We start from the raw sequence: 12,894 nt of genomic DNA on the forward strand, positions 1-12,894 counted from the left end.
GGATGTGGCTCTCTTATAGTCAAACAAATAAATCGAACTTTGTGGGAGAAGAATAATAACAAGATAACTGGTTGGAATTCCCGCTGTGGCACAGTGATCTCTGCAGTGCTGGATGCGGGCTGGATCTCCGGCCTGGCACGGTGGGTAATCCGGTACAGTGGGTTAAAGATCTGGTGTTGCTGAAGCTGCAGCATAGGTCACAGACTGAGGCTCAGATCTGATCCCTGGCCTGGGAATTCCACATGCCGAGGGGTGGCCAAAAACCCAAACAACCAACTGGTGAATTTGGAAGGAACAGGGACCCTGCTGTGATCACTCCTGGTCTCTTCCCTAGAGAGGTAGGCTCTCCCTAGAGAGAGTGTCCTCGGAGTTGATTCGGTGCAGACAGTGCTTTCCTTGACACCTCTTAGAGCTGCTTTAATCTCTGAAGAGCTGGAAACGGCCCAGATCTCAGCAGAGGCGGTTACCTCACAGCTGGATTGGGGAGGGGAAAGTGGGGGCACACAGGGACCTCCGTGCTTGATCCTTAGCCTGCTTATCCTGGCCCACTAGCTGGGCCAGGCAGACAAGGTCACAGGAAGAGCTCTCAGATGTTTGCCAGGCAGCTCAGTTTTTGTATCTTGTATGAATTATGGAGAAGAAGCTTATCAGGTCTCCTTTTTCACCAAGTCATAGACTCTACTCTGTAGAATGTAATTTTAAAGTTAGAAGGGTCTTGGGATCATCTCATTCTCACCTGGCCCTTTCAAGTCATTCTAGGAAACCGAGGCTCAGAGAGGGAAGGGGGCTGGTCCAGGAGCGCATGCTACTGGCGCATTTAGATGCTCTCTGCCATTGGTTAGTCTGTATCGGTTTCTCCCGTGGGACCGTCCTAGGTTAGAGGATAAAATGGCTTATTCCTCGTAAGGGCAGGTAGCATATTCTGGCTTTTTCCCATAAATAGGTCAGATTTTCTTTTTGACATTGAAATTTGGTGAACCTGTCCAGAAATGTGAATTTTTTTTTTTTTTTTTGCATTGAATATAGTCTGGCTGACCCCCCCCCCCCCCCCCCCCCCCCCCCCCCCCCCCCACGCCCAACCCCCTCTGCATCGGATCGTAACCACTGCCCAGAAATGTGAGATTTTAAAGTTGGGGTGGGGAGGTACCACTCACGCAGTTAGCCTGCATTTGTAGTTAACTTGAGCAGGTAAGAGGAAAGTAGGAGGAACCTTTTAGCACACTTTTTTTCCCCCTAAGATACACCGTGAGGGCGTTCTCTTGTAGCTCAGCCAGTTAAGGATCTGATGTTGTCACTGCAGCAGCTTGGGTCACTGCTGTGGTGTGGGTTCAGTCCCTGGTGTGGGAGTATCTACATGCTGTTGATGCAGCCAAGAAAAAAAAAAAAACACCGTGATTTTCCTTCACTTTTGTGCATTCAGATGAAGCAGAGCCTGTTCATTGCCCAGGCTCTCTGGCAGCCTGAAGAAACTTGTAGGATTGGCTTTTCGGGGTAACTGAGATGTCGGCTACATTAGGTAAATTCTTTCAGTTCTTGATGTTAAAGACTCAGTTGCTGGGATTCCCTGATGGCCTAATGGCTACGGATCCAGCATCATCACTGCTGTGGCTCCGGCCTCTGCTTTGGAAAGAGTTCAGTCTCTGGCCTGGGAATTTTTGCATGCCATAGACATGGCCAAAACAATAAAAAAAGACTTGGTTATTTTATAATCATTTCCTTTTCTTCATTGACTAACAGGCCGAGATATAGAAAGGTAAAAAAGCTGAATTAAGAGTAAATAATTTCCAGAGTTCCTGTTGTGGTACAGTGGAAAGGAATCCGACTAGGAACCATGAGGTTGCGGGTTCAATCCCTGGCCTCTCTCAGTGGGTTAAGGATCTGGCATTGTTGTGAGCTTTGGTGTATGTTACAGATGTGACTCGGATCCCATGTTGCTGTGGCTGTGGTGTAGGCCGGTGGCTCCAGCTCCGATTCAACCCCTAGCCTGGGAACCTCCATATGTCGTGGATGTGGCTCTGAAAAGAAAAAAAAAAAAAAAAAGAGAAAATAATTTCTGGAGTTCCCATTGTGGCTCAGCGCTAACAAATCCAACTGGTGTCCATGAGGACTCAGGTTCATTCCCTGGCCTCACTCAGTCGGTTAAGGGATCTGGCGTGGCTGTGGATGTGGCTGTGGCATAGGCTGGCAGCTGGAGCTCCAGTTCAACCCCTAGCCTGGGAACTTCCATAGGCCAAGGGTATGGTCCTAAAAAGACCGAAAAGTAAATGCTTTCTAATCTCCATACCATGAAGTGCACAGACCAGTGACCAGTCACAGACCAGTATAGACCATTGTTCCCGCCGTCACGTTTTTCACATGTGGCCGTGGTGGTGAGGCCTCCTCTGAGGGATCCTGGGGGCAGGCGTTGCAGGCGGTGGGGTAGCCACCTCTTACCAAGGGGCGGGACCTGGGCTTCACTGTCAGTTCCTGAGGGGAGGCCGCCTTCTTCATTTGTCTGCTCAAGCTCTCTGGTAATTTTCTTTCTTTCCTTTCTAGAGGCTTAATTCCACCCAATCTGTTTTGGTAACTTGTGCTTATCTCAGGGCTTTCTGTCTTTTTAGAAAATGGACCCAAGTGGGGTCAAAGTGCTGGAGACAGCAGAGGACATCCAGGAGCGGCGGCAGCAGGTCCTCGACCGGTACCACCGCTTCAAGGAGCTCTCGACCCTTAGGCGCCAGAAGCTTGAAGATTCCTACCGATTCCAGTTTTTCCAGAGAGATGCCGAAGAGCTGGAGAAATGGATTCAGGAGAAACTTCAGATCGCGTCTGATGAGAATTACAAAGACCCCACCAATCTGCAGGTGCGTCTGCGGTGCCTGCCAAAACTCTAGAGCTCAAATGTTTTTGCCCAAAAGTTAGACAAAGACATTTAATGATGACCTTGAGAGACTGAGCAGCAGGAAGAATGTAGATCACACATAGGGAACGACTCCCTCACGCTTCAAAAATCCCTCAGCGAGCGTGCATGTGGACTCCTGCAGGCTTTAATGTATCTTTCATGGATGCTTTAAGCTGGTGGTTCATAATCCACTGTCCTGCAACCATCAGTGATCCTTCAGCGTTTTTCAAGAAAGGTCTGGGTTGATCTCGGAATATGTGTGTTTTTTTTTTGTCTTTTTGCCATTTCTTGGGCCGCTCCTGCGGCATATGGAGGTTCCCAGGCTAGGGGTCCAATCGGAGCTGTAGCCACCGGCCTATGCCAGAGCCACAGCAACTTGGGATCCGAGCCGAGTCTGTAGCCTACACCACAGCTCAGGGCAATGCTGGATCTTTAACCCACTGAGCAAGGGCAGGGATTGAACCCGCAACCTCATGGTTCCTAGTCGGATTCGTTAACCACTGCACCACGACGGGAACTCCTTTTTTTTTTTTTTTTTTTTTTTTTTTTTTGCCTTTTCTAGGGCTGCACCCATGGCACATGGAGGTTCCCAGGCTAGGGGTCCAATCGGAGCCATAGCCCCTGGCCTACGCCAGAACCACAGCAACACCAGATCCGAGCTGCGTCTGCAACTTACACCACAGGTCACGACAACAACGGATCGTTAACCCACTGAGCAAGGGCAGGGATCGAACCTACAACCTCATGGTTCCTAGTCGGATTTGCTAACCATTGAGCCAAAACAGGAACTCCGTGGAGTATATGTTCTTGAGAAAGGCATGCTAACCATCAGTGTGGATGCTGCTGAAAATTTATAAAGCTGATTTAAGAAAAATAGAAAACCTTTCTTTTCGTTGATTTTGGTGGAGGAACCCATGATTCCTTTACTAGCCCAGAGTCTTCTGAGAGAGGACATGATCATGCAGCCCTAGGCACGGCCCCTCCCAGCTTAGTACATGATTAAAAAGACATGTTGGAGTTCCCGTCGTGGCTCAGCAGAAAACGAATCTGATGAGCATCCATGAGGATGCAGATTCGATCCCTGTCCTCACTCAGTGGGTTAAGGATCCAGTGTTGCCGTGAGCTGTGGTGTAGGTCGCAGACGTGGCTCGGATCCTGAGTTGCTGTGTCTGTGTTGTAGGCCAGCAGCTACAGCTCTGATTCGACCCCTAGGCTGGGAACCTCCGTATGCCACAGGTGTGGCCCTAAAAAGACCAAAAAAAAAAAAAAAAAAAAAGGTGTTGAAAAATGGAACGTGTCAAGTCAAATCCGTCGAAGAGTGTGGTTTCTAAAGCAGAGCTTAAAAAAGTGTCTTATCGTCTCCCAACGGGAGTGAGTTACTCAGGGGCGGACACCACGTGCCAAGAAAGCTCTCAGTGTGCTTCTGTGTTTCTAAGAGGGATTGGCTGTCCATGAAGGCTGATTTCCTGCTAGACGAGAAAATTAGGATAATTTGCAGTGTCTTGCTGTCTGCAAGGTTGTGGGCCTCGGTGGCCAGCTTCCAGAGGGCAGGTATGGGTGCAGCCACAGTATTTGAGTAATTGAGCCGGTAGGGGAGTGGGCGGGGTGCTGAGTGAGGGGTCTGTAGTGAGAGGGACTGGGATCAGGAGGGGAGGAATAACGGGGGGGCTGGGAGCAGAATGGTGGGTGGTGAGGTGCATCTGTGGCTCACTTCGTGGTCCACCAACAGGGCAAGCTGCAGAAGCATCAGGCCTTTGAAGCCGAAGTGCAGGCCAACTCAGGAGCCATCGTGAAGCTGGACGAGACTGGTAACTGATGATCTCCGAAGGGCACTTTGCATCTGAAACCATCAGGGTGAGTAGAAGCAGTGCCTGCTGTGGATGGTCTTCCTCTGGTCGGCAGGAGGATAGGGACAAATGCTAGCATGTCAGTTGGGGTTCCTAAAAAGATAGGTTTTTCCAGCTTTTACAAAGACTTGGCGAAGTCTCCTCATGGAGTTTCCCAAATCCTGCCTTTGTAACACGATGATTCAGTACAATCATAACAGCGTTTGTACGCTCGGTCAGGAAGTTAATGTTCTTTTTGTAGAACCAATTAAGATGCAGTTTTACTTTAAAGGAGACTGTGTATATTAAACTTGTAACATTTTCAGATGGTCACTGGATGGGAGAGCGTATTAGTGAAATGGGTGAATTTAGGGATTAGGACACAAAGATAAATAGAATGAATCACGGACACTAAGAGGAAAGTTCTCTGTCAGAAAGCTTGCTTTCTGGATCTTGGCACTTGCCCCAGGAGGTCTGGTCAGCAGGCCAGTCAAAGGTGCAGCTTCAAGGGATGACCTGGCACCTGCTGGTCAGTGACCGTGGACTGACTTTATAACTGACTTTGAAGCAGGCGTCCTCAGACTCCTGGTCTGGGTTGTTTGGGTGCCATTCATTGGGGTTGGGGCGATCATTCTTCTTTCTCTGTTTAACGTTTCCAGTGACGGGATATTAAGGGGAAAGCCAGCCCTTTGGGACGAGGTGTGCACGCTTAGTTTCTCCTGCCTGGTTGCCCTTCTCTGCCTTTGATTTCCTTCTTGTCTGTCTTTGTTCTCTGTCATCCAAAGTCTCCTTCCGTTGAGGCACCAGTGTCTCCAGTCCTTGGCCAGTCGAGGCAAAATCCCAGAGAGTGAGGCGAAAGCTAGGACGTTTCTTCGTCCGTTGCTGTTCCCTGGTCCCCACCGCGGAGTTTCCGTTCCCCTGGGATCTGGTGCAGGGGTTTCCTCAGTTCACACGCCTCTCTCTTTTGCTCTTATATGCTCTGCCGTCTTACACTGAAGACTTGCAGCGGGCCTTCAGCTTATTAATAACAAGTAAATCATCTGAGTGATGATTGTAAATAGGAAATAGAAGTAAATTCTAAATGCCATATGACCACCTATTTAATCCTGCATTCACCCCGGTTGGGCAATATAATACGTGTCTCTGCAGTTAAATACAATTAGATATTGGCCCATTTCCATACCATTTTAAATGCAGTTTTACCGGGAATGCAGTCAGCAGAGTTAATGGGGCTGCTCTGTGCTGGTTTAACCGGGTTACTCATGGGGAACATGAGAAATAGATCCAGTGTTTGGCTTTAGTAATTAATCTGGGGGAGGGAGACCCAGAGCTCACTTCATTCAGGGGTGTCAGAAAGGCTGTTCTTCCTATAAAGCAGCATTTGAAGGCTCTGTAGCTCCTAGTTGGCGAGGAGCTTTTAGTGGCTGTTTGGGTGCAAACACTTTGTCACCGCTCCAGGGCACAGGAGGCTGGCCGTGGCCATAGTGTGTGGAAGGGCAGAGACAGACGCTCGGGAGTTTGAGTGACCTGCCCAGGTTCCCACAGCGAACGGGTGACAAAACCGGCCTTTCCATCCACTCCTTCCTTTCTCTAATCGCAGTTCGCTGCTTTATTTTCCCAACCCGTATTTCCTGTCGGCTCTTCTTAAATTTTCCCCAAGTGCTGCTCTGCTGCTGCTTGCTCGGGCCCCCATTGAGAAACCCACCTGCGTCGGCCAGGGCTTCCCTCCACCCTGCCGGCCTTCGGCGTGTGTCCTAAGGGCACCTGCCTCCCTGCCCACTCATGCACTCAGATACCAGTAGGCTTGTGACACTGGACTCTGCCGAACCCCCGTGTTGCCAAGAGGAGCCCCAGCAGGAACGGGCACGTTGTTTCAGTGCTGGAACGGGCCTTGCCCTGCTTCTTCCCCTGAGGGTGTGGAAATGAAATTTGTGAGTGACCGACCGCTGACTTTAAGGCGAGGGCTTTCCTGAGCCTTCTGTGGCCCCATTTTAGTTTGAGCAAAGGGTCTCTTGCAGTCCCTGCTCTTGTGCTCACAGGTCCCACGGTCATCCAGGCTGGGTAACTATCTGACCCGGGAACTCAGCAGCTCAGTTGGGCAGGCGGGGTTAGCTTAGAGGAAGGTGGGTGGGTGTGAAGCCTGTTTGTGTCCTGGATAACCTGTCTGTCGCCGGTTTAGACTTTCACACCGTACCGGACGGCGTGGCGTCCCATAGTCACCGCCACCCACATTGGCTCCCACATCCGAGTAGGTGGCGCATGACTTGCTGTTGGTTGCCTTCCCGCCCTTGCCTGGAATGCCTTTCGCGTCCCTCACTGGTGGACTCGTTTTCACCCTCAGTGACGGAAGTGACTGTGTGAGCCTTTATCTTCCCCGTCGGCTTTCTCCCTTCAGATGAACCACCCGTACCTGTTTCCAGGAGCATCCACCCACGTTGACGGCCCCGTGGCTCTTCAGTTTGTAGTTTCCGGGGAGCAGCATCTCAATGATGGGTGGATCCCAGGCTTCTCTTCGGGTGGAGTTTGTGTGTGTGGTACTGGTTTCTGTCTGTGTCACACAGACACTCCCAGGATCTTGGGTGGGCATCACCCGCACGTTGAGATTGGGCTGGGTCGCCAGAGTGCCCCGCTCCAACTTGAATTGATGACACCCCCGGTTCCTGAGTCCTTACTGGGACTGTGGTGTGAGAACCCAGAATGCTGGGAGGTGACTGTGTCTGGGCCTGTGGCTGCCACCTGGGTGTGGCTTGATGTAAAATTCACTTGCGATGTGCCACAAATGCTGGCTTTTCACAGAGGCACCGCATCTTCCGCCCAGAATCAGTCCTCTTTGACGGCTGATTTCAGGACCCCATCTTTCTACTCTTATACTAAAGTTTCCTTCTTGTTTTTTTTTTTTTTTTTTTTTTTTGTCTTTTGTCTTTTTAAGGCTGCACCCACGGCATATGGAGGTTCCCAGGCTAGGGGTCTAACTGGAACTGTTGCCGCCGGCCTACACCACAGCCACAGCAACACCAGATCCGAGCCGTGTCTGTGACCTACACCACAGCTCACAGCAGTGCCAGATCCTTAACCCACTGAGCGAGGCCAGGGATCGAACCTCATGGTTCCTAGTCGGATTCGTTAACCACTGAGCCACGACGGGAACTCCTTTTTTTTTTTAATGATTTTTATTTTTTCCATTGTAGCTGGTTTACAGTGTCTGTCAGTTTTCTTCTGTACAGCAAGGTGACCCACTCACATACACATATACACTCTTTGTCTCTAAAGGTTTTCTTCTTTACCTGTGCCTCATAATTATTTCTTTACATTTATGGCACCTACAGGACCTCGTTTCGTTTTTTTACCTTTTATCTCCATGACTTCAGAACACATCCTTCAGTGATTCCCGCTGCGGTTCCAAGTTAATTCTCCGTCTTTCCTTCCCCAGCAGTCGTCTGACCTGGGAATCCCACTTCCGTAATTCAATAAGTAATAATAAGTAAAACATTACCTAAATATTTACAAATAACATGACATCGGTAATCACTGATGATTATAACATAATAAATTCCCTCGGAGTAAACCAGAGTTCCGCTGCCTGCGAAAGGTCAGTTGCTTTTATGTTTTAAGACCCACCAAACCACTGTGAGGTGTATGCGTTTTCCTCTCCACAGTTGAATCCCCTCGATGTGGGGATTGGATTATCTTTTGAAAAGACTCGTTCAGAGCGCCCGGAGAGTCTGACTTGCTGGGGCTCTGGAGGGGGAGCCGGGTCCCGCACAGACGGTTGTAACCTGTGGGGTGGGGCTCTCAACCTCCAGACTCGCTTGACGGAGCTGCACCGCCAGTGGGAGCTGCTTCTGGAGAAGATGCGGGAGAAGGGCGTCAAGCTGCTGCAGGCCCAGAAGCTGGTGCAGTTCCTGCGCGAGTGTGAGGACGTGATGGACTGGATCAATGACAAGGTGCGGTGGGGCAGGAGGCGCGCGGGCCTGGGCAGGGGCGGGGGTGCAGCGGTGTAAGCAGGAGCGGTGGGGGGGCGTCTTCTGACACCTGGAGCCTGCGAGCCGGAAGGGCCACGGGCCCCGCCTGTTCACTAGGAGAGGGACCCTCAGACAGCTCCCCCCCCCAGTGCTGCCGCGGCCCACCCCGGGGTGACGTTCTGGGAGCCGTTGTCCCCAAGTGTTCCTCGGTGACTGGCTCTCCTGTGGTCCCCGAGTAGGAAGCAATCGTGACTTCCGAGGAGCTGGGCCAGGACCTGGAGCACGTGGAGGTTTTACAGAAGAAATTCGAAGAGTTTCAAACAGATATGGCCGCCCACGAAGAAAGAGTCAACGAAGTGAACCAGTTTGCCGCCAAGCTCGTCCAGGTAAGTGGGGACGCGCCATGTCTTCTCCGAGCACCGGTGTCTTCACGTCCTGGTGCTTTCAGGAGCAAAGCTGTGGCGACACTGCGGAGCTCTGGAGCGCACGTCGGAGGGCTCTCTCTTGAGCAGGGAGGCGGTGATGCTGAGCCCCGCTTTCTCACTTGGGCCGCGGCAGGAAGGGCGGGGCTCGTTTGATCTCTTCCCTCCACCCACTTTCAGGTCGGGCTGCGGAAGCTTTTATTGGGCGGCTGAAGCTGGTTGTCAGGGTTCCTCAGACCAGGGTGTGGCGGGGAGCGCTGCTCCGCGTTGGCAGATGTCCAGCGATGCCTGATTGCTCTTCCCTTTCAGAGCCAAAGCTCCCCTGACCTCGGGGGCCTGGGAGCCCAGTGGTGGATGGCCCTCCGGTCGTTCTGGGGCATCAGAGGGGCTGGCGCAGCCCCTCCCCGTGGTCTCTGAGGGCAGGCCTGCAGGACAACAAGGAAGAGAAACTAGGGGCCTTGCTTTAGGGAAACTTGGTTTGGAGGGTACAAATTTTCAATATGCAGACCTCTCGGGGCTGGTGCTTGTGCCCTTTGGATCAGTGATGAAGGGAAAGAAGAGCCAGCGTTTCCTCAGATGTAACCTCACCCTTCTGAGCGACAGATGAGCTGTCCCAGAATCCTGGGCCGTCACAGGGTTGATCCGAGGAGAACAGGCAGGCCACTCAATCTCCCAGGGGGCTCCCTCAGCCCCGAAGTGCCTCACTTTCTTGCTTCACGTGGTTTTTTTTGTTTGTTTGTTTGTTTTTCCTGCATTCATGGCATGTGGAAGTTCCTGGGCAGGGATCAACCCTGCACCACTGCAGTGACAGTGCTGGATCTTTCACCACTGGGCCAGCAGGGATCTCATTCTATTTTCCTATTTTGTTGTTGTTTTTGTTTTGTTTTATTGAAGTATAGTTGGTTTATAATGTTGTGTTAGCTTCTACTATGCAACAAAGTGATTCAGTTATCTTTTTTTAACACATTACTTTTATTTTTTAATTTATTTTTTGCTTTTTAGGGCCACACCTGTGGTGTATGGAAGTTCCCAGGCTAGGGGTCAACATTGGAGCTGGAGCTGCCAGTCTACAGTACAGCCACAGCAATGTATGATTGGAGCTGCATCTGTGACCTACACCACAGCTCATGGCAATGCCAGATCCTTAACCCACTGAGCGAGGCCAGGGATTAAACCTGTATCCTCATGGATACTAGTTGGGTTCGTTACCACTGAGTCACAATGGAACTCCCTGTGATTTTTATTTAAGCAAAACCAAATGTGCTTAGTAGGGAAGGTTATCTCTAGTGTGGAGTCAGGCACAAATCCTGAAAACCATGTGCATAGACAGGAATGCTTGTTAATAGCCTCATGACATTTGAAATACCAAATTTTGAGAGTTTCTCGGTAGCCTGGCAGTTAAGGATCCAGTGTTGTCACTGCAGGGGCTCGGATTTGATCCCTGGCCCAGGAACTTCCACATGCTGCAAGTGTGGCCAAAAAAAAGGGGGGGGTGAAGAAATATCAAACTTTAGAGCAGCTGGGGCAGCATGGTGTATGGACGAAGCTCCCACAAAGGTGCAGGCGAAGCCCCTTACACAGAGGTTTGGGGCTGCTGCACAAAACCCCTCTAGAGACTCGCTGCATGGCTCCGGGCTGTAATGGCTCCTCCTCTTAACATAACTGGAAATAGAAGCTAAAGCTTCCCTCAGTCCACACAAAAGCCAGTATTTCTTCAGGACGACAGGGTTTACTGAAGCAGGCTCATCAGGGAGCCGATACCCATGGCCGGGTGATGGGCCGGCTGCAGTCTCTGTTCTCCCTTGTTCAGGAGCAGCACCCCGAGGAGGAGCTGATCAAGACGAAGCAGGACGAGGTGAACGCAGCCTGGCAGCGCCTGAAGGGACTGGCGCTTCAGCGGCAGGGCAAGCTCTTTGGTGCAGCCGAGGTCCAGCGCTTCAACAGGTACCGAGCCAAGCAGGCTTCTGGGATGGGGCCTCCTGGGAGGCGCCTGGCGAGGCCAAGAAGTGGCGGGGCTGCCTGGGTCTGGTTGCCAGCCCTGGACCGTCGTCGTAACTGTGGATATACTGGTGCCCCCTTCTGTAGGGACGTGGATGAGACCATCAGCTGGATTAAGGAGAAGGAGCAGTTAATGGCCTCTGACGATTTTGGCCGCGACCTGGCCAGCGTTCAGGCTCTGCTTCGGAAACACGAGGGTTTGGAGAGAGATCTTGCTGCTTTAGAGGACAAGGTGGGTTTTGAAGCTGACTCTCTGAATGAGTCTGCAGGGGTCAAGAGGGCAGCACTGAAAAGGTGTATCTCCAGGTCAAAGCCCTGTGCGCAGAGGCCGACCGCCTGCAGCAGTGCCACCCTCTGAGCGCCACCCAGATCCAAGTGAAGCGAGAGGAGCTGATTGCCAACTGGGAGCAGATCCGCACCCTGGCTGCCGAGAGACACGCGCGTCTCAATGATTCATACAGGTAGAAACAGCCTGGGGCTCCACAGCCTGTTCCACGAGCTTCTGTGGGTGTTTTGTTTTGTTGTTTTAGGGCCACACCTGTGGCACATGTAGGTTCCCAGGCTAGTGGTCGAATTGGAGCTACAGCTGCCAGCCACAGCAACACAGATCCAAACCACATCTGCGACTTATACCGCAGCTCCTGGCAATGCCGGATCCTTAACCCACTGAGCGAGGCCAGGGATCGAACCTACAACCTCATGGTTCCTAGTTGGGTTTGTTAACCACTGCACCACGACAGGAACTCCTGAAAATATTTCTTTAGCAATCTATGCATCATGTGAAACATCCTGTTAAAATTGAGTAAATCAAGGATTGAAAAAGAATGCTTCTTACTAATAAGTAAGGGGTTGACAAGGGAATTGAAAATAAGAGACAAGCCCAGGGAATTATCGTGGTGCATAGAACCTAAGTTGGTTTTTTTTTTTTTTTTTGTCTTTTTGCCATTTCTTGGGCCGCTCTCTCGGCATATGGAGGTTCCCAGGCTAGAGGTTGAATCGGAGCTGTAGCCACCGGCCTACACCAGAGCCACAGCAACGCCAGATCCTTAACCCACTGAGCAAGGGCAGGGACTGAACCCGCAACCTCATGGTTCCTAGTTGGATTTGTTAACCACTGCGCCACGACGGGAACTCCAGAACCTAAGTTTTAAAGGCTTGATTTTGGAGTTCCTGTCGTGGTGCAGCAGAAACAAATCCGACTAGGAACTGTGAGGTTGTGGGTTCAATCCCTGGCCTTGCTCAGCGGGTTAAGGATCCAGCATTGCCGTGAGCTGCGGTGTAGGTCGCAGGTGTGGCTCGGATCCGGCGTTGCTGTGGCTGTGGTGTAGGCCAATGACTACAGCTCCGATTGGACCCCTAGCCTGGGAACCTCCACATGTGCCATGGGTGGAGCCCTAAAAGTCAAATAAAAAAAGGGATTGACTTCAGCCTTCTGCTTTCCTTTCTAGTCTAGGTTGAACGAGACCCATATTTCCCAGGGCTACAGTTTGTATGGTCAGACTTTTGAGAACACAGAATTGGGAGCTTTAGGGTGGCATTTTCCACCCTGGAGGCCTCTGCCGACTGTCCTCTGGTTTCCGTAGGCTTCAGCGCTTCCTCGCTGACTTCCGGGACCTCACCAGCTGGGTCACCGAGATGAAAGCCCTCATCAACGCAGATGAGCTGGCCAACGACGTGGCTGGTGCCGAAGCCCTGCTGGATAGACATCAGGAGCACAAGGTAAGGCCTCCGGGACCTCCCAGAAGTAAAGCCGTGAGCTTACAATGCTTCGCTGTGGCACCGTCACTTGCGGTCAGGAGTGGCTGAAA

At 51.4% G+C, this 12,894-nt stretch overlaps 1 protein-coding gene across 1 annotated transcript in view; it reads left to right on the plus strand.

Annotated features, from left to right (window-relative positions):
- SPTAN1 (spectrin alpha, non-erythrocytic 1) overlaps window positions 1-12,894 on the plus strand; it is a 66,142-nt gene that overhangs the window by 9,410 nt on the left and 43,838 nt on the right. The window contains 9 exon segments of the mRNA XM_013993907.2: window positions 2,601-2,840; window positions 4,608-4,689; window positions 4,692-4,732; window positions 8,508-8,648; window positions 8,906-9,052; window positions 10,899-11,032; window positions 11,174-11,318; window positions 11,393-11,547; window positions 12,670-12,805. Of these exon segments, the coding sequence (XP_013849361.2) occupies window positions 2,601-2,840; window positions 4,608-4,689; window positions 4,692-4,732; window positions 8,508-8,648; window positions 8,906-9,052; window positions 10,899-11,032; window positions 11,174-11,318; window positions 11,393-11,547; window positions 12,670-12,805 (1,221 nt within the window).

Source organism: Sus scrofa, chromosome 1, assembly GCF_000003025.6.
Source record: "Sus scrofa isolate TJ Tabasco breed Duroc chromosome 1, Sscrofa11.1, whole genome shotgun sequence".
Lineage (NCBI taxonomy): Eukaryota > Metazoa > Chordata > Mammalia > Artiodactyla > Suidae > Sus > Sus scrofa.